Here is a 21,578-nt window from a genome sequence, read left to right on the forward strand (position 1 = left end):
TTGGATGACTACTCCTTACTTTTACTTGAGTAATAAATCTCTAAAGTAACAGTACTCTTACTTGAGTACAATTTCTGGCTACTCTACCCACCTCTGGACATTCCTAACGGAAGTTACAAGCAGTCTGTTGTTTTTTTTTTCCTTCCTAGGGGGCGCTAGCGTGCAATTTTTATTTTTGGGGTTTGGTTTCTTAATGAAGTTGGGAAAGTTTGCCATACCGACGTGTGTGTCAAATTTGGTGAGTTTTGAAGCATGTTAAGGGGGTCAAATTACAGCGCGTAGGTGCGGAATAAAGAAAGAATAATAATAAAACCTTACAGCAGGGGTGTCAAACTCAAGTACAGAGTGGGCCAAAAATTTAAAACTGAACAAAGCCACGGGCCAAGGTTGAACAAATTAATCTTTTAATAGGGATTGAATATTGAACAAGCAAGGCTTATATAACTTTATAGTAACATGTAAAATCGAGTTTTAAATAATAATATTAATAATAAAAAAATATCAACGGCATATCAAATAAAATTTAAATAAAAATTGAATGCCTCTTTTGTATTTGCAGCCCTCTGAGGTAAATATCAAAATAAACTTTTTCCACAGGCTAATAATAAACTTGCAAATAAAATACCAATAACAAAATAATCAAACATTCAAGCCTTGAAGTAGCAAGAGAAAGTGAATGAGTAAAACATTAATTATTGCTTGGGGGGTGGGCTATATTGTAGCGTCCCGGAAGAGTTGGTGCTGCAAGGGGTTCTGGCTATTTGTTATGTTGTGTTACGGTGCAGATGTTCTCCCGAAATGTGTTTGTTATTCTTGTTTAGTGTGGGTTCACAATGTGGTGCGTATTTGTAAGATTGATAAAGTTCTTTATACGGCCACCCTCGGTGTGACCTGTATGGCTGTTGAACAAGTATGCAATGCATTCACTTGTGTGTGTGTGTGTGTAAAAGTCGCATATATTATGTGACTGGGTTGGCACGCTATTTCTATGTAGGAAAAGCGGAGGTGACGACAGGTTGTAGAGGACGCTAAAGACAGTGTCGTTAATGCACGCCCCGATATTGTCGTCCGGGTAGAAATGGGGAGAAATTCGGAAGAATGTTTACCCCGGGAGATTTTCAGGAGGGGCACTGAAATATGGGAGTCCGGGAAAATCAGGAGGGTTGGCAAGTATGAGTATTAGTGGTGAATGTGGTGTTAAAACCGGTGGGCCAGCTATAATGTTAATTTCATACTGCCTCAAGAGCCAAATGAAATCACACGGCGGGCCAGAGTTTGACACCCATGCCTTACAGTTTCAATAGGGTCCGCCAGGCCCATTGCAAAAGGACTCCAAAGGAGTCCTTTTGCAATGGGCCTGGCGGACCCTAATAATACAGTAAAACCTTACAGATACAATAGGATCCTCTGTCCCAAAGGGAAATTCGGTCCCTAATTAGCTAACCTCAATAAACCCTAAAATACCTTAAAATAAGTATAATCTCACTAATAAGTGCACTTTTTTTTTTTTATAGAAAAAACTAATATGTGCGCTTTATTCTCAATATGTTGAAAAACATTCTTAAATGAAGTAAATGCTAGTGCCATTATCTTGATATAATGATATGCACTCGGCATTACATTTCTTGAAACCAGCAAACTTAAACTAAAAACTAATGTATTGTTCTTAAAGGAAAGGCAACAAGGCAACCGCTTGTTACTCTCGGGGTCTTCTAGCCGCTCAGGCAAATCGTATTGTCCAAGGCCAATTTTGGTTTTTATTGTCATTTCGAAGAATTAATCTGAATGTGCATGAACTATTTCTGATCAAATTGGTTTGAAATGTCAAATGTTTAAATCTTAAAGGGGAACATTATCAGCAGAGCTATGTAAGCGTCAATATATACCTTGATGTTGCAGAAAAAAGACCATATGTTTTTTTAACCGATTTCCGAACTCTAAATGGGTGAATTTTGGCAAATTAAACGCCTTTCTGTTTATCGCGCTGGAGGCGATGACGTCAGAACGTGACGTCGCCGAGGTAATACAGCCGACATTTTCATTTTCAACACATTACAAACACCGGGTCTCAGCTTTGTTACTTTACGTTTTTTCGACTATTTTTTGGAACCTTGGCGACATCATGCCTCGTCGGTGTGTTGTCGGAGGGTGTAACAACACTAACAGGGAGGGATTCAAGTTGCACCACTGGCCCCAAGATGCCAAAGTGTCTGCCGCCAGACCCCCATTGAATGTGCCAGAGTGTCTCCACATTTTACCGGCAGACATGGCACAGAGATGTATGGATAACCTGCAGATGCATTTGCAATGATAAAGTCAACAAAATCACAAAGGTGGGTTTTGTTGATGTTGTTGACTTATGTGCTAATCAGACATATTTGGTCGCGGCATGACTGCCAGCTAATCGATGCTAACATGCTACGCTAATCGATGCTAACATGCTATTTACCGGCGGTGCTAAAGCAGACATGGCACAGAGATGTATGGATAACCTGTAGATGCATTTGCAACTATATTACGTTTCCTTCCACCCACATTTAATGTGAAAAAAAACACCAATCGACGGATTTAAGTTGCTCCAGTGTCAAAAGATGCGAAAGTCCTGATCGTTTGGTCCGCACATTTTACCGGCGATGCTAACGCAGCTATTCGGCCATGCTATGGCTATGAATAGCGTCAATAGCTATTCGCTCAATAGCTTCAGTTTCTTCTTCAATATTTTCATACTCCAACCATCTGTTTCAATACATGCGTAATCTGTTGAATCGCTTAAGTCGCTGAAATCCGAGTTTGAATCCGAGCTAATGTCACGATATCTTGTTGTGGTATTCCCATAGTTTGTTTGTATTGGCAGCACTGTGTGACGTCACAGGGAAATGGATAGTGGTTTCGAAGATAGCGAAAATAAGGCACTTTAAAGCTTTATTTAGGGCTATTCCGAGACCGGTAAAATTGAGAAAAAAACTTCAAAAAATACAACAAGCCACTGGGAACTGATTTTTATTGTTTTTAACCCTTTTGAAATTGTGATAATGTTCCCCTTTAAATGTCAGTTTACTTCCACAGTATCATGTTAGACCCGCTCGACATCCATTGCTTTCGGTCCCCTAGAGGGGGGGGGGGGTTGCCCACATCTGAGGTCCTCTCCAAGGTTTCTCATAGTCAGCATTGTCACTGGCGTCCCACTGGATGTGAATTCTCCCTGCCCACAGGGTGTGAGTTTTCCTTGCCCTTTTGTGGGTTCTTCCGAGGATGTTGTAGTCGTAATGATTTGTGCAGCCCTTTGAGACATTTGTGATTTGGGGCTATATAAATAAACATTGATTGATTGATTGAACTGTATTATTATAAGAGTATATATTTTCTATTGTTTCATTGAAAATAAAACTGCAAAGTCCATTTGGCTGTCATCCGTTTTAATTAGGATCACAATTGCGTCAAAATCATAATTTCGTTTTTTTATGCTTGAAATAAGAAATGACTATTTTGAAAAAAATAATTTTATACTTGTGAGTGTTGACACAGTTGATATTGTAGTTTCAAGCTTGTTTTACACAATATAGGTCGTCAAATCTCAGAAACAAGCTGTAATATCTTACTGAGATCATTTAGGACCAAAACCCTTAAAACAAGTAAAACATATAACATAAAATCTGCTTAGTGTGAAGATTTATCTTATCAGGCAGAAAATGAGCAAGTATCACCCTTATTTGAGATATTTGGTCTTACTTAGATTTCAGTTTTTGCAGTGTGGGTACAGTCGAGTGGTCACTGAGGGGGGAACTCTATTCTCCGAGTAGTCTGTACATTAACCCAGGATACTATTCACCCCTCTTTAGGTGTACAGCTCAGGTTCACATCAGGGTACTTTTTTCAACAGTCTCACTTGTCACTGAACGAGTCTCTCTTTAATCATCAGCCAATATTTGCTTCTTATTTTATTATCAAATATATACCGAGTTTTTTATTTGTTTACCACCCTGGAAATTTTCCAATGTCCCGGGTTTGTTTGCACAAGTCTGGATAAAAAGCCGCACATTTCTAGCGTTAGAACATTCGTTTGACGAGATGTTGCCTGCAAAGCTGACAGTCGTTGCCTGTAAGTATTCCATTGAATCTAAGGCCTACTGAAATCAGATTTTCTCACTTAAACGGGGATAGCAGGTCCATTCTTTGTGTCATACTTGATCATTTCACGATATTGCCATATTTTTGCTGAAAGGATTTAGTAGACGATAAAGTTCGCAACTTTTGGTCGCTGATAAAAAAGCCTTGCCTTTACCGGAAGTAGCAGACGATGTGCGCGTGACGTCACGGGCTCTCATATCCTCACATTGTTTATAATCATAGCCTCAAGCAGCAAGAGCTATTCGGACCGAGAAAGCGACGATTTCCCCATTAATTTGAGCGAGGATGAAAGATTCGTGGATAAGGAAAGTTTGACTGAAGCACAAAAAAAAAAAAGCGACGGCTACGGGCGGCGGCAGTGTAAGCGATTCAGATGTAATTAGACACATTTACTAGGATAATTCTGGAAGATCCCTTATCCGCTCAATGTTTTGATAGGGTTTTAGTGAGATGGTAAAGTCATAGCTCAAAGTCGGGTGGCTGCGGTGAACGCCAGTGTCTCTCAGAGAAGCCGAGGAGCCAAGCCTTTTTTGACAGCTGCTGCAGGAGGTCCCATAATCCACTGATGTCTCCGGTAAGAGTCGACCTAAAATCACAATTTTCCCATCCAAAAACTTGCTGGTTGACGTAGACCAGTGTTTCTCAAATGGGGGTACTTGAAGGTATGCCAAAGGGTATGTGAGATTTTTTTTTAAATATTCTAAAAATAGCAACAATTCAAAAATCCTTTATAAATATATTTATTGAATACTAATTCAACAAAATATGAATGTGGACATATTCCATAAATATTGATGTTAAAGATTTCGTTTTTTTGTGAAGAAATTGTTGCGATCCGTGATTCGGATCTTCACATATTATTGTTTATTTTTCCATATTTGTTCTCATTCTCCGTTTGATCCGTTTATTTCCCGTTTAGTCCATCACCATAGTTACTTATTAGTTTCAGCTGTTCCTGCACACCTGTTCTCTGCTAATCACCTTCCCTTTATAAGCCAGCCTCTTTTGTTTATTCTTTCTGGGACTCTAGTTTGTTTTCACGCAACCTAACGTCAGGTATGCTTTTCTCGCTAGCTCATTAGCTCAGCCACCTAGTCATCTTTAGCTCACATGCTAATCATCTTTGTTTTTACTTTTTATGCCTTCATGCCAAGTCTTGGTTCTTTATATTTCCTAGCTTTCTCGCTAGCGTCTTTTGTTTCCCTTTTTATTAGCTCCAGTGTTTTTGTTCAGAGCTCACCTTTTGTTGATAAATTTGTTAGATCCTACCTTTGTTGTGTTCTTCGTTTGACGCATCCACAAGGGAATCGAACCCGGTACTACGATGCCGAGCCGGCGTTACAGAAATGTTTCGAATTAAGTTCATGAATCCAGATGGATCTCTATTACAATCCCCCAAAGAGGGCACTTTAAATCTTGATTTATAATTGATTCACTTGTTTATTTTTCAACAAATGTGTAGTTATTTTTACATCTTTTTTTCCAAATAGTTCAAAAAAGACCACTACAAAAGAGCAATATTTTTGCACTATTATACAATTTAATAAATCAGAAACTGATGACATAGTGCTGTATTTTACTTCTTTATCTCTTTTTTTCCAAACAAAAACACTTTGCTCTGATTAGGCCAGTGGTTCTTATCCTTGTTGGAGGTACCGAACCCCAGCAAATTCGTATGCGAATTCACTGAACCCGAACCGTAATCATGAAATGATATTATTATATTAAAGAAATATTAATAAAGGTATATTTTAGAAACAGAAAGTTACAGGAATGTAAACATGACCCCATGTTTACATCTCATTGTGCAACATGTGAATGTTTTACTGGGAACTAAATGCGATATCTGAAAGGGGTACACATTATTTCCAAAGCAGGACCCCCCACCCAGACATATAATACTCGTACACAGCTCATGAAAAACAATATGTTAGTCATTTAAAGTGGGCCAAAACACTTAAATTACAAAATAATATCGTGGAAATGACTGCTGTCATTTTGTCAAATTGTTATTTTTATGGCTGGCTCACATCGTGGTCACTCTGTGATCACGTACGACCGCCAGACACTTTTGGATGTGGACATATCGGGCCGTTTTGGACTGATAGACGCGTGCCGGCTACATCCGGCGGCCCGTGAAGCAGGGGAGTATAGTAGCAGCGGGGGCCGTCTACAGAGCAGACGCCAGCGGTGTAATCGGAAACGCGGATGCCGAGCGGGGCTAAAAACAAACCAGAAGGCTAATCCCCACAGAACACCACTTCCCTCCATCCTGAAGACGGATTTAAATGGAAGATGCGAGACTACTGGTCTGGGTAAGGAATCAGTTAAATTAGAACAAGTTTTTTCTGCTTTGACTGTTTCAGAGTTGGACATGTGTTCTACTGAGGTGGCAAACTATGACGCGTTCATTTTTTCAAAGCACCAAAAAAACAATCGGAAAATTCCCGTCGTATCAATTCCTAGATATGGTCGTAATTATACTAAATGCACTGGGCATAATAAACACAACAATATTAATATTGCTACTACGGATAATTTGATCAAAAATTCCCTAAAACAGCCCACTACCTATAATATAGGTTTTTTAAACATAAGATCATTGTCTCCCAAAACGTTGTTAATGATATCATCAGAGACAACAATCTTAACGTCATCGGTCTCAGCGAAACCTGGCTTAAACCAAACGACTTTTTTGCGCTAAATGAGGCATGTCCTCCTAACTTTACACATGCGCATATTGCCCGTCCCCTTAAAAGGGGTGGGGGGGTCGCACTAATATACAACGAAAACTTTAACCTTAGTCCTAACATAAATAATAAATATAAATTGTTTGAGGTGCTTACTATGAGGTCTGTCACACCGCTGCCTCTACACCTGGCTGTTATCTACCGCCCCCCAGGACTTTATCAATGAATTCTCAGAGTTCGTTGCTGATCTAGTGACGCACGCCGATAATATAATCATAATGGGGGACTTTAATATCCATCCATGTTGTAGTCGTAATGATTTGTGCAGTCCTTTGAGACATTTGTGATTTGGGGCTATATAAATAAACATTGATTGATTGATATGAATACCCCATCGGACCCACCGTGCGTAGCGCTCCAGACTATAATTGATGGCTGTGGTCTTACACAAATAATAAATTAACCCACGCATCGCAACGGTAATACGTTTGTGTTGTGATTTGTGCAGCCCTTTGAGACACTAGTGATTTAGGGCTATATAAGTAAACATTGATTGATTGATTATTTAGCTCACACATATGGAAAATTAGAGGGAACATTTTCGGGGGGTATCCATAATACGCCGACAGGGAGAAGTTTTTATTTACACGATGAGACGGGTGTGTCTTGACCTCCGTGGCGGAGACTCTGCCCCTGAGGCCGACTCACCGAACCCCCTAGGGTTCGATCGAACCCAGGTTAAGAACCACTGGATTAGGTAGTACTTGAATTAAAAAAAGTGTTCACAGGGGGTACATCACCGAAAAAAGGTTGAGAACCACTGACGTAGACAAACATGTTTGCTTGACCGCTCTGTGTTAAAGCTTCACAACAAACAAAGAAACACAGGCTGTGTTTCGGTGTTAAAGGCAGCTGCAATCCACCGCTTTCCACCAACAGCTTTATCCTTTATAGTCTCCATTATTAATTGAACAAATTGCAAAAGATTCAGCAACACAGATGTCCAAATTACTGTGTAATTATGCGATGAAAAGAGACGACTTTTAGCCGCGAGTGGTGCTGAATATGTCCCCTCCAATCCGAGACGTCACAAACACACGTCATCATTCTGCGACGTTTTCAACAATAAACTCCGCGGGAAATTAAAAATTGCAATTTAGTAAACTAAAGCGGCCGTATTGGCATGTGTTGCAATGTTAAGATTTCATCATTGATATATAAACTATCAGACTGCGTGGTCAGTAGTAGTGGGTTTCAGTAGGCCTTTAAATCTACACTTGGAATTACTGTAGTTGTTTTTTAACTGATGTTCTATTTTGATAGTACTGGCGACCGTTTGGTGCTGCACATCAAATCCAGGTAACCTTCTTTTTTTCGTTTTACAAACGTTTGTAATAACATGCAGTAAATGAGCGTGTACCCATCCATCCATCTTCTTCCGCATATCCAAGGTCGGGTCGCGGCGGCAACAGCCTAAGCAGGGAAACCCAGACTTCCCTCTCCCCAGCCACTTCGTCTAGCTCTTCCCGGGGGATCCCGAGGCGTTCCCAGGCCAGCGGGGAGACATAGTCTTCCCAACGTGTCCTGGGTCTTCCCCGTGGCCTCCTACCGGTTGGACGTGCCCTAAACACCTCCCTAGGGAGGCGTTCGGGTGGCATCCTGACCAGATGCCCGAACCACCTCATCTGGCTCTTCTCGATGTGAAGGAGCAGCGGCTTTACTTTGAGTTCCTCCCGGATGGCAGAGCTTCTCACCCTATCTCTAAGGGAGAGCCCCGCCACACGGCGGAGGAAACTCATTTCGGCCGCTTGTACCCGTGATCTTATCCTTTCGGTCATAACCCAAAGCTCATGACCATAGGTGAGGATGGGAACGTAGATCGACCGGTAAATTGAGAGCTTTGCCTTCCGGCTCATATCCTTCTTCACCACAACGGATCGGTACAACGTCCGCATTACTGAAGACGCCGCACCGATCCGCCTGTCGATCTCACGATCCACTCTTCCCCCACTCGTGAACAAGACTCCTAGGTACTTGAACTCCTCCACTTGGGGCAGGGTCTCCTCCCCAACCCGGAGATGGCATTCCACCCTTTTCCGGGCAAGAACCATGGACTCGGACTTGGAGGGGCTGATTCTCATTCCGGTCGCTTCACACTCGGCTGCGAATCGATCCAGTGAGAGCTGAAGATCCCGGTCAGATGAGGCCATCAGGACCACATCATTTGCAAAAAGCAGAGACCTAATCCTGCGGTCACCAAACCAGAACCCCTCAACGCCTTGACTGCGCCTAGAAATTCCGTCCATAAAAGTTATGAACAGAATCGGTGACAAAGGACAGCCTTGGCGGAGTCCAACCATCACTGGAAATGTGTTCGACTTACCAAGCTCTGGCACTGATCGTACAGCGAGCGGACCGCCACAATAAGACAGTCCGATACCCCATACTCTCTGAGCACTCCCCACAAGACTTCCCGAGGGACACGGTATAATGCCTTCTCCAAGTCCACAAAGCACATGTTGACTGGTTGGGCAAACTCCCATGCACCCTCAAGAACCCTGCCGAGAGTATAGAGCTGGTCCACAGTTCCACGACCAGGACGAAAACCACACTGTTCCTCCTGAATCCGAGGTTCGACTATCCGGCGCAGCCTCCTCTACAGTACACCTGAATAAACCTTACCGGGGAGGCTGAGGACTGATGAGCGTGTAACTTTGTTGTTTTGTGTTTGTCCAGATGTCAGCGTCGCATGTCCGGATACAAACAATATCCTGCAATGCCGTAAGTATTCCAACTTCATTCCCAAAAGCCTCGTTTGCTCCATATTGTCCTGCATTGTACCAAATCTTCCATCGTGCTTCATGTTTTTCTACAGCCGAAAGCCATGTGATCACGGTGGGAGAAGTACGCTACGGTAAAGCCAATACGGTCAACTGTGCCGCCTTAACCCAGGCCGCCAAGGTCTTCAGCCCCGACCAGAAATGCCTCCATCCATCCTTGAAGCAATGGGTCAAGTTCATGTGAGACCCTCATTGTAACACATTGCACTGTATAGACCGGGGGGTCGGCGCTCTTTAGCCTAGACATAGACCTCCTTTTTACTGTCATTAAAATTTGAACCTTGCAGTACCAATAAGAACGAAATGTTGTTGCATTAGCTCAGGATAAAAAAGCAATGAGGTGCATATATAAATAATTAGATTACTGTACAGATAATTAAATTGCACTTTCATATGCATCCGCGTTTAGGGATGTACAAACCCCGTTTCCATATGAGTTGGGAAATTGTATTAGATGAAAATATAAACGGTTTGCAAATCATTTTCAACCCATATTCAGTTGAATATGCTACAAAGACAACATATTTGATGTTCAAACTGATAGACATTTTTTATTTATTGCAAATAATCATTAACTTTAGAATTTGATGCCAGCAACACGTGACAAAGAATTTGGGAAAGGTGGCAATAAATACTGATAAAGTTGAGGAAAGCTCATCAAACACTTATATGGAACATCCCACAGGTGTTAATTAGGAACAGGTGGGTGCCATGATTGGTTATAAAAGCAGCATCCATGAAATGCTAAGTATTTCACAAACAAGGATGGGGCGAAGGTCACCACTTTGTAAGCGAATTGTCGAACAGTTTCAGAACAACATTTCTCAACGAGCTATTGCAAGGAATTTAGGGATTTTACCATCTACGGTGCGTAAAATCATCAAAAAGTTCAGAGAATCTGGAGAAATCACTGCACGTAAGCGATGATATTACGGACTTTTGATCCCTCAGGCGGTACTGCATAAAAAAACCGATATCAGTGTGTAAAGGATATCACCACATGGGCTCAGGAACACTTCATAAAACCACTGTCAGTAACAGTTGGTCGCTACATCTGTAAGTGCAAGTTAAAACTCTGCTATGTAAAGCCAAACCCATTTATCAACAATATCCTGAAACGCCGCCGGCTTGGCTGGGCCCGAGCTCACCTAAGATGGACTGATGCAAGGTGGAAAGGTGTTCTGTGGTCTGACGAGTCCACATTTCAAACTATATTTGGAAACAGAGGACGTGGTGTCCTCCAGAACAAAGATGAAAATAACCATTCGGATTGTTATAGGCGCAAAGTTCAAAAGCCAGCATCTGTGATGGTATGGGGGTGTATTAGTGACCAAGGCATGGGTAACTTACACATCTGTGAAGGCACCATTAAGGCTGAAAGGTCCATACAGGTTTTGGAACAACATATGTTGTCATCCAAGCAACGCTATCATGGACGCCCCTGCTTATTTCAGCAAGACAAGTGTTACAACAGCGTGGCTTCGTAAAAGAAGAGTGCGGGTACTTTTCTGGCCCGTCTGCAGTCCAGACCTGTCTCCCATCGAAAATGTGTGGCGAGTTATGAAGCGTAAAATAAGACAGCGGAGACCCCGGACTGTTGAACGACTGAAGCTCTACATAAAACAAGAATGGGAAAGAATTCCACTTTCAAAGCTTCAACAATTAGTTTCCTCAGTTCCCAAACGTTTATTGAGTGTTGTTAAAAGAAAAGGTGATGTAACACAGTGGTGAACATGCCCTTTCCCAACTACTTTGGCATGTGTTGCAGCCATGAAATTCGAAGTTAAATATTATTTGCAAAAAAAACCAAAGTTTATGAGTTCGAACATCAAATATCTTGTCTTTGTAGTGTATTCAATTGAATATGGGTTGAAAAGGATTTGAAAATCATTGTATTCCGTTTGTATTTACATCTAACACAATTTCCCAACTCAGATGGAAACGGGGTTTGTATGTTATTTTGTCTTTTTATAGTTAATCCATACTGGGGGGAATTGAGGTAATTATTATTATGATGCGTTCAAGAGTCTTACGGCCAGAGGGAAGAAGCTGTTACAGAACCTGGTGGTTCCGTTTCGGAGGCTGCGGAACCTCTTTCTTCAGTCCAGCGGTGAAAACAGTCCTTGGTGGGGGTGGGAGGAGTCTTTGCAGATTTTCTGAGCCCTGGTCAGGCAGCGGCTTTTTGCGATCTCCTGGATAGCGCTGCCCTTTTTAAAAAAAAGATAGGGGGGGAAAAATATTTTTTTTTGTTTTAATATGGTTCCTGGAGGAGGACACACATGACACAATCCTCCCTAGTACCACTCTTTGTATTAAACATGCTTCACTGATGAGAGTATTGTCGTGATCTGTGGTCTGGATCATGTTTTTGTTATTTTCTGTTAGTTTTAAAGGCCTACTGAAACTCACTACTACCGACCACGCAGTCTGATAGTTTATATATCAATGATGAAATCTTAACATTGCAACACATGCCAATAAGGCCGGGTAAGTTTACTAAATTGCAATTTTAAATTTTTGCGCCGAAATATCCTGCTAAAACTTCTCGGTATGATGACGTGTGTGCGCGCGAGGTCATGCATTGTAGAGGACATTTTGTTCCAGCATCGTTCCCAGCTATTAAGTCGTCTGTTTTCATTGCAAAATTCCACAGTATTCTGGACATCTGTGTTGCTGAATCTTTTGCAATTTGTTGAATGAACAATGGAGACGTCAAAGAAGAAAGCTGTAGGTGGGGAGCGGTGTATTGCGTCCGGCTTTAGCAACACAAACACAGCCGGTGTTTCATTGTTTACATTCCCGAAAGATGACAGTCAAGCTTTACTATGGAACAGAGCGGTCAAGCGAACACGGTTGGATTGGACCACACACACAAAGTATACTGTATTATGCAGCGATCATTTCGAAAGATCGTGTTTCGAAGAGGGTCCCTTGCGAAGGGCAGAGATGGGCATCGCCACCACCTGTTGACTGGTGCTGAAGAAAGGTGCGGGGCTTACCTTCAGGTTGTACAGGTACAACCATATAATCTCACTAAAATACTAGTAACACAATAAGCAGATATGGGATTTTCCAGAATTATCGTAGTAAATTTGTCTAAAAACATCTGAATCGCTCCCACTGCCCTCTAGTTTTTTTGTTTTTCTAGTCCTTCACTCTCACTTTCCTTATCCCCGAATCTTTCATCCTCGCTCAAATTAATGGGGAAATCGTAGCTTTCTCGGTCCGAATCGCTCTCGCTGTTGGTGGCCATGATTTTACACAATGGTCAGATGTGAGGAGCTCCACAACCCGTGACGTCACACGCACATCGTCTGCTACTTCCGGTACAGGCAAGGCTTTTTTATTAGCGACCAAAAGTTGCGAACTTTATCGTCGATGTTCTCTACTAAATCCTTTCAGCAAAAATATGGCAATATCGCGAAATTATCAAGTATGACACTATCCCCGTTTAAATAAGAAAATCTCATTTCAGTAGGCCTTTAAGACTCTATTCGTTCTTGTTTTTGTGCACCCTTGTTTGTTTTAGTTTCCATGGCGACTTATTAGTTTCACCTGCCTCCGGTGTTTGGGACACGCAATAAGGGGTTCAAACTACATGTTCTTCCATTTCACTGCGAGCTCGAATGGAAAACAAAGGCAGGCTTAAATAGGGAGGTAATCAAAAAGCAGGTGCGTGTGAGAAACACAAGGCAGGTGACACAAATACGTAACCAGGCAACGAAACAAAAACAGGAAGTGCCACCAGGAAATAAGGAAGTCAAATAACAAACAGGATGTGATATACAAAACAGAACAAAACCAGAATATGCCATGATCCGAGCAGCGGATTATGACAAGCTCATTTGTATTTGACAGTTATTGAAATATCTTGTGTGACATCATGCACTAAAGTGCACTTTATTTGTTTGAAACTATTGTAGTGGCGTTCTGTATAAAAACTGCACTTTAAATTAGTCTTGTTTTGATATGCCATTTAATTGACATCATGCACAAAAGTGCACTCATAGCCTGTTTTAAAACGTCTCTGACAATCTTGCACTTTCTGTTTTTCTGTTCTTCCATTTCGACTTCCTGTAGATGCATGAATTTGCATGTCCAAATACTCGTCTCTACACTTGTTCTCTTCCAGTGCAACCACACTTTGAAAAAAATTTAAAAATGTTCTCCAATATTTCAGCTGTGACGGCCAGGAACGCTGCCGCCTGCCAAAGCCAGACCCGTTCATGTTTGTATGCGACAATCAGAACAACTTTCTCCAGGTGGAGTATACCTGCAGGAAACAAAGGCCCGGTGAGCTTTCTATCCAACCTAAACACAACGTGGTGACAAAAAAACATATGTACATACATGCACATGCACGTGTACACCAACAGTACATACTAGGGATGCACCGAAATGAAAATTTGTGGCCGAAGCCGAAACCGAATAAAATTTGAGCGCTTGGCCGAAGGCCGAATACCAAATACCCAATAATAAATGCAGTTTTTCACAACTTTTATATATTGCATAAATAGCCTACAATAAATTTTTAGACATGTTTTTCAAATAAAGTACATATTTATTGACATTTTTTAATATTCCAGTAGCCTTTGCTTTTCAAAAAAAGCACAGTTTTTCTTTTATATTAGGCCTTCAAAAAAACATGCATTCCAAAAAAAAAATAAAGTGCATTAAAGTGGATAAAGCCACAACAAATGAATTATTGTCCTTTTGGCAAAAGTCTGCTTAGCCACAGTAGATAGGCTAATAATGTAAACAGAAGGCTCAGATAAATCCCAATTAAGTGTGTGCTTGTAACCTCATACACTTATACAGGTACACAACATATCCCAGGCCAGAACAGATTTGTCAATAACAGTACTTCAGCTTCAGAATAAAAAGAAGGAAACTAACTATGTATAAAACAATTTAAATTTAACACTGCACACCGCGTCAAAAAATTGCGTCTTTGCGTCACACGCCACTATTCGGCCTCGCTTTTAACTCATTCCACCGAAGGCCGAATGTGGCTTTTTTTGCCATATTCGGCCGAATATATTCGGTTACCGATTAATCGGTGCATCCCGAGTACATACCCCCTTCAGCACATGCATATTCCTACATACACACCTAAATATGCACATCCCCTGTCGTAAAACACAGCACACAACTATGCATGATTTATCAATATCATAACACTGTATAATGGAATATATTCATCTCATGCTATATAGTTGTTTTTTTCTTTCCTTCTAATCTACTTATTTAATACATGTATTGCTGTATTGATAGTAATGGTGATTACATCGGTAAATACTAGTATTGTTTGTTAATATTGTTTTTACTATCAATATTACTGTAGTTAGACTGTAATTAATGATCATTGTCTTATAGGGCTGGGCGATATGGTCTTTTTTTAATATCTCAATATTTTTAGGCCATGTTGCCATACACAATATATATATTTTTTTATATGTTTTTTAAATATACTAGTACCATAGTTGTATATACTGTATCTGTTCTCTTTTTGGCAAAATAAATCTGTACAGCAGATACGGGCGTATTGATTGCTGGAGAGAACAAATAAACAAAAAATAATAATAATTCAACAGATCTTGTGTAATTTTCTACCATGAGTCTGATAAATATGATTTTACATTTTGCTTTGACAGGTGTGCGCCCCGTTGTTGCCTGTGAAGGACAAACAGCACAGCTCTCCTGTGGTAAGGATGCAGCTTTACTATTTTTGTGGTATTTCAACACGATGCAATGAGGAGTCACACACTAAGGGCCTGATCTACTAAAACCCCAACACCACATGCTAAACAGCGTCTGGAAAACTATAAAATCGTGTATAATATCAGTGGGCGTTTTTGCTAAAAGTACAAAAGTGGTGCAGACCGATCTATTTAAACCAGGATTTTGTGTGTGCTCTCACCATGGAGACACTCATTTACTGCACATGTCCTTTATTTTTCCTCATTTTGAAACATGCAGCATACAACTACTACAAATGTTCGTCTTTCGTAGACATGCCGGGACGACTGCGAAAGGCCCGGACACAAAAGAAAAACATGATGCAAGAAGTTGGTTTTCTATTCGTAGATATGTTGATCATACGAAACCCAAAACCAGAGAAAGTTGGCACATTGTGTAAATCAATCAATGTTTATTTATATGGACCTAAATCACAAGTGTCTCAAAGGGCTGCACAAGCCACGACGACATCCTCGGTTCAGAGCCCACATAAGGGCGAGGAAAAACTCACAACCCAGTGGGATGTCAATATGAAAGACTATGAGAAACCTTGGAGAGGACCGCAGATGTGGGTAACCCCCCGGATGCAATGGACGTCGAGTAGGTCTAGCATAATATTGTGAAATTCCAGTCCATAGTGGATCTGACATAATAGTGAGAGTCCAGTCCATAGTGGGGCCAGAAGGAGACCATCCCAAATGGTAAATAAAAACAGAATACAATGATTTGCAAATCCTTTTCAACTTATATTCAATTGAATAGACTGCAAAGACAAGATATTTAACGTTCAAACTGGGAAACTGTTATTTTTTGCAAATATTAGCTAATTTGGAATTTGATACCTGCAACATGTTTCAAAAAACCTGGCGCAAGTGGCAAAAAAAGACTGAGAAAGTTGAGGAATGCTCATCAAAGACTTATTTGACACTTCCCACAGATGAACAGTCTAATTGGGAACAGGTTGGTGCCATGATTGGGTATAAAAGTAGCTTCCATGAAATACTCAGTCATTCACAAACGAGGATGGGGCGAGGGTCACCACTTTGTGAACAAATGCGTGAGCAAAATGTCCAACAGTTGAAGAACAACATTTTAGGGATTTTACCATTCAAGGTCTGTAATATCATCAAAAGGTTCAGAGTATCTGGAGAAATCACTGCACGTAAGCAATGATATTACGGACCTCGGGTCCCTCAGGCGGTACTGCATCAAAAAGCGACATTGGTGTGTAAAATATATCCCCACATGGGCTCAGGAACACTTCAGAAAACATCTGTCAGTAACTACAGTTTGTTGCTACATCTGTAAGTGCAAGTTCAAACTCTACAATGCAAAGCGAAAGCCATTTATCAACAACACCCAGAAAAGCTGCCGGCCTCGCTGGGCCCGAGCTCATTTAAGATGGACTGATGCAAAGTGGAAAAGTGTTCGGTGGTCTGACGAGTCCACATTTCAAATTTTTTGGGGAAACTGTGGACGACGTGTCTTCCGGAACAAAGAGGAAAAGCCAGCATCTGTGATGGTATGGGGGTGTATTAGTGCCCAAGGCATGGGTAACTTACACATCTGTGAAGGCACCATTAATGCTGAATGGGCCATACAGGTTTTGAAGCAACATATGTTGCCATCCAAGCAACGTTATCATGGACGCCCCTGGTTATTTCAGCAAGACAATGCCAAGCCACGTCTTACAACAGCGTGGATCCATAGTAAAAGAGTGCAGGTACTAGACTGGCCTACCTATAGTCCAGACCTGTCTCCCATTGAAAATGTGTGGCGCATTATGAAGTCTAAAATACCAAAACGGACTGTTGAACAACTTAAGCTGTACATCAAGCAAGAATGGGAAAAAAATCCACCTGAAAAGCTTAAAAAATAGGTCAACTCAGTCCCCAAATGTTTACTGAGTGTTGTTAAAAGGAAAGGCCATGTAACACAGTGGTAAAAATGTCCCTGTACCAACTTTTTTTTTCAATAAGTTGCTGCCATTAAATCTTAAGTTAATGATTATTTGAAAAAAAAAAATGTTTCTCAGTGTGAACATTAAATATCTTGTCTTTGGAGTCTATTCAATTGAATATAAGTTAAAAAGGATTTGCAAATCATTGCATTCGGTTTTTATTTACGAATGACACAAGGTGCCAACTTCACTGTTTTTTTTGTATTGTATATCTCCTACAGTATATGAAAAATTGTTTTAATTAGGGCCTTAAGCAGCTATAACATTTTAAAATGATATTGCTTAATAGATGATACGTCTAATATTTTTTTTATTTCTGATAGTTCAAATATGTTGACACACTTACTGATATATATATATATATATATATATATATATATATATATATATATATATATATATATATATATATATCCATCCATTTCTACCGCTTATTCCCTTTTGGGGTCGCGGGGGGCGCTGGCGCCTATCTCAGCTACAATCGGGCGGAAGGCGGGGTACACCCTGGACAAGTCGCCACCTCATCGCAGGGCCAACACAGATAGACAGACAACATTCACACTCACATTCAAACACTAGGGCCAATTTAGTGTTGCCAATCAACCTATCCCCAGGTGCATGTCTTTGGAGGTGGGAGGAAGCCGGAGTACCCGGAGGGAACCCACGCATTCACGGGGAGAACATGCAAACTCCACACAGAAAGATCCCGAGCCTGGATTTGAACCCAGGACTGCAGGAACTTCATATTGTGAGGCAGATGCACTAACCCCTCTGCCACCGTGAAGCCTATATATATATATATATATATATATATATATATATATATATATATATATATGTATACTGATATAAATATACTATATCAGTGGTGCTTTTTCCACTTTTATCGACGCAAAAAATACGCCCGCAGAACAGTTTTAGCCTTGATAAATCACATTGCATGTGCTAAATGATTATATTTGCATCTCCTGTTCTAATGACGCATTACCTCCCTGCTTGGGCACTCAGCATCAGGGGTTGGAATTGGGGGTTAAATCACCAAAATGATTCCCGGACGTAGCCACCCCTGCCGCTCACTGCTCCCCTCAACCTCACCATGATTTGATTAACGTGGACCCCGACTTAAACAAGTTGAAAAACTTATTCGGGTGTTACCATTTAGTGGTCAATTGTACGGAATATGTACGGAACTGTGCAATCTACTAATACAAGTTTCAATCAATCAATCAAAACCTCCCAGTGGGTGGAACAAGGAGATGGGCCAAATGCAGAGAGTAATTTCACCACATCAGTGTGTGTGTGACTATCAGTGGTACTTTAACTTTAATTTATAATCAGCATATATTCTGCATATACATGAAGACAGGCACGTTAAATGGATTGCACTCACTATTTCTGCACACGTAATACGACACAATCCTCTGTGCACAAGCTCTATCGAGCATTGCTACCAAGTTTTAAAATGTTTTATTACACCGCCATTCTTTAGTAAGTCAGGCCCTTAATGACGATTGTGGGTTGCCCTCAGACACTGGCACCTCCATTGAGATTGTCAGAGCCAGATATGGACGCTTTGACGAGCAACTCTGCAGCGACACTCCCTCAGTGATGACTTTCTGCTCCAGCTACTCAACCCAGGGGACCGTTTCAACAAAGTAAGTGCTACTTTGGTCGTTTGCATGAATTGAGTCCAACTAGCAAACAGGCAAGTTTGTTAGTCCGGACACCTCCCAGACCCCAGCCTGTGTGCCACTACGTGCAATACTTAAGACCTCCTTTTATTGGCATTGCAGTGTAACTGTTTTTTCCTTGGACTGACTTACAGGTGCAATGGCAAGAATACTTGCCAAGTCACTGCCAACAGTACCTTGGGGCCCGCGAATAAGTGCGATGATAATCCCAAGTATCTTACTCTGAACTATGTGTGCGTGTGAATGGTGAGCGCAGCAAACACACCCGCAAACAAGCAAGCATCCCACCTGCACACGCAATCATGTGATTTTTGCGTGTCCCTTCATGTCTTAAAGCATCGATGGTTGGTCCTACTGGAGACTGCAAGAGGAGAAACATCTCGACGTGTTTTTTCGTTTTTGTCCAGTCTCTTGTTTTGACAAGCACATAGCTCATTAAAAATCTGCAACGACTTGACTTGCAAAATGTGTCCTCTTTGGGTTATGCCTCGCAGAGTTTGTGTCTTCTTGGGCTGCATCCCCATAATTTGGTTCCTAAATAAACGTAATCACCAAACTCCTCTCCCTCAAGCATACCCAATATGTGTTATCTAGACCGGTGCTTTTCAACCTTTTTTGAGCCAAGGCACATTTTTTACGTTGAAAAAATCTGGAGGCACACCACTAGCAGAAATCATTAAAAACAAAATTCAGTTGACATTAAAAAGTTGTTGTCGCAATTGTTGGATTTGACTTTAAAGTATAACCAAGCATGCATCAATCAATCAATCAATCAATCAATGTTTATTTATGTAGCCCTGAATTACAAATGTCTCAAAGGACTGTACAAACCACTACGACTACGACATCCTCGGAAGAACCCACATAAGGGCAAGGAGAATTCACACCCAGTGGGATACCAGTGACAATGATGACTATGAGAACCTTGGAGAGGACCTCAAATGTGGGCAACCCCCCCCTCTAGGGGACCGAAAGCAATGGATGTCGAGCGGGTCTAACATGATACTGTGAAAGTTCAATCCATAGTGGCTCCAACACAGCCGCGAGAGTTCAGTTCAAAGCGGATCCAAGACAGCAGTGAGAGTCCCGTCCACAGGAAACCATCCCAAGCGGAGTCGGATCAGAATCGTAGAGATGTCCCCAACCCATACACAGGCGAGCGGTCCATCCTGGGTCCTGACTCTGGACAGCCAGTACTTCATCCATGGTCATCGGACTGGACCCCCTCCACAAGGGAGGGGGGGACAGAGGAGAAGATATAGCTCTTTTCTCAAAGTAGGTGTACTGTCACCACCTGTCACATCACCCCCTGACTTATTTGGAGTGTTTTAATGTTTTCCTGCGTGTAGTGTTTTAGTTATTGTCTTGTGCTCCTATTTTGGTGGCTTTTTCTCATTTTTTGGTATTTTCCTGTAGCAGTTTCATGTCTTTGAGCGATTTTTCCCACATCTACTTTGTTTCAGCAATCAAGTATATTTCAGTTGTTTTTAATCCTTCATTGTGTGGACGTTGTTAATTGTCATGTCATGTTCGGATATACACTGTACATTGTGGACGCCGTCTTTGCTCCACAGTAAGTCTTTGCTGGCGTCCAGCAGTCTGTTTTTGTTTACTTTGTAGCCAGTTCAGTTTTAGTTTTGTTCTGCATAGCCTTCTCTAAGCTTCAATGCCTTTTCTTAGGGGCACTCACCTTTTATTAATTTTTGGTTTAAGCATTAGATACATTTTTACCTGCACACTGCCTCCCGCTGTTTCTGACATCCACAAAGCAATTAGCTACCTGCTGCAACCTACTGATTTGAAAGAGTATCACACAGTTACTCTGCCGAGCTCTAGACAGCACCGATACTCAACAACAACACATCATTTGCAGACTATAATTACTGGTTTGCAAAAAATATTTAAAACCCAAAAAGGTGAAACAATGTAACCTACCACAGCACACCAGACCGCATCTCGCCGCACACTAGTGTGCCGCGGCACAGTGGTTGAAAAACACTGATCTAGACAACAAGGAAGTGTGTCAAATGTATATTAAAAAAATCATAGGCCTACGTTAAAAGGGATATTGAAATATTGTCTAATCTTAAATAAATAAATAAATAAATGGGTTGTATTTGTATAGCGCTTTTCTACCTTCAAGGTACTCAAAGCGCTTCTGAGCTAAACATCATTGCACCTCTAGTAATGACCAATACTAGATTATCATTCAAACAATCAGTGTTTATTTATACAGCCCTAAATCACAAGTGTCTCAAAGGGCTGCACAAGCCACAACGACACCCGCGGTTCAGCGCCCACATAAGGGCAGGGAAAAACTCACAACCCTGTGGGATGTCAATGAGAATGACTATGAGAAACCTTGGAGAGGACCGCAAATATGGGTAACCCACCCCCCTCTAAGGGAGACCGGATGCAATGGACGTCGAGTGGGTCTGACATAAAATTGTGAAAATCCAATCCCTAGTAGATCTAACACAATAGTGAGAGTCCAGTCCATACTGGATCTAACCTTAACAGTGAGAGTCTA

The 21,578-nt window shown here is 41.3% G+C and overlaps 1 protein-coding gene across 1 annotated transcript; it reads left to right on the plus strand.

Annotated features, from left to right (window-relative positions):
- Positions 1-4,060: 4,060 nt before the first annotated feature.
- LOC133544015 (L-rhamnose-binding lectin CSL1-like) lies at positions 4,061-19,500 on the plus strand. The gene is made up of 9 exons (XM_061888993.1): positions 4,061-4,099; positions 8,142-8,177; positions 9,555-9,599; positions 9,694-9,838; positions 13,839-13,951; positions 15,313-15,363; positions 18,886-19,012; positions 19,183-19,294; positions 19,385-19,500. The coding sequence occupies exons 1-8, from the start codon at positions 4,069-4,071 to the stop codon at positions 19,289-19,291; spliced, it is 657 nt and encodes a 218-aa protein (XP_061744977.1). The 5' UTR covers positions 4,061-4,068; the 3' UTR covers positions 19,292-19,294; positions 19,385-19,500.
- Positions 19,501-21,578: the final 2,078 nt, after the last annotated feature.

Source organism: Nerophis ophidion, linkage group LG27 (assembly GCF_033978795.1).
Source record: "Nerophis ophidion isolate RoL-2023_Sa linkage group LG27, RoL_Noph_v1.0, whole genome shotgun sequence".
NCBI classification, from domain to species: Eukaryota; Metazoa; Chordata; class Actinopteri; order Syngnathiformes; family Syngnathidae; genus Nerophis; species Nerophis ophidion.

What these genes read in the sequence shown, in the direction of transcription:
- LOC133544015 (XM_061888993.1), top strand. Translation starts at nt 4,069, where the DNA reads ATGTTGCCTGCAAAGCTGACAGTCGTTGCCT. An exon ending in GTGCTGCACATCAAATCCAG is followed by an intron (nt 8,178 to 9,554) that starts GTAACCTTCTTT and finishes GTGTTTGTCCAG; the next exon opens with ATGTCAGCGTCGCATGTCCG. An exon ending in AAGCAATGGGTCAAGTTCAT is followed by an intron (nt 9,839 to 13,838) that starts GTGAGACCCTCA and finishes CCAATATTTCAG; the next exon opens with CTGTGACGGCCAGGAACGCT.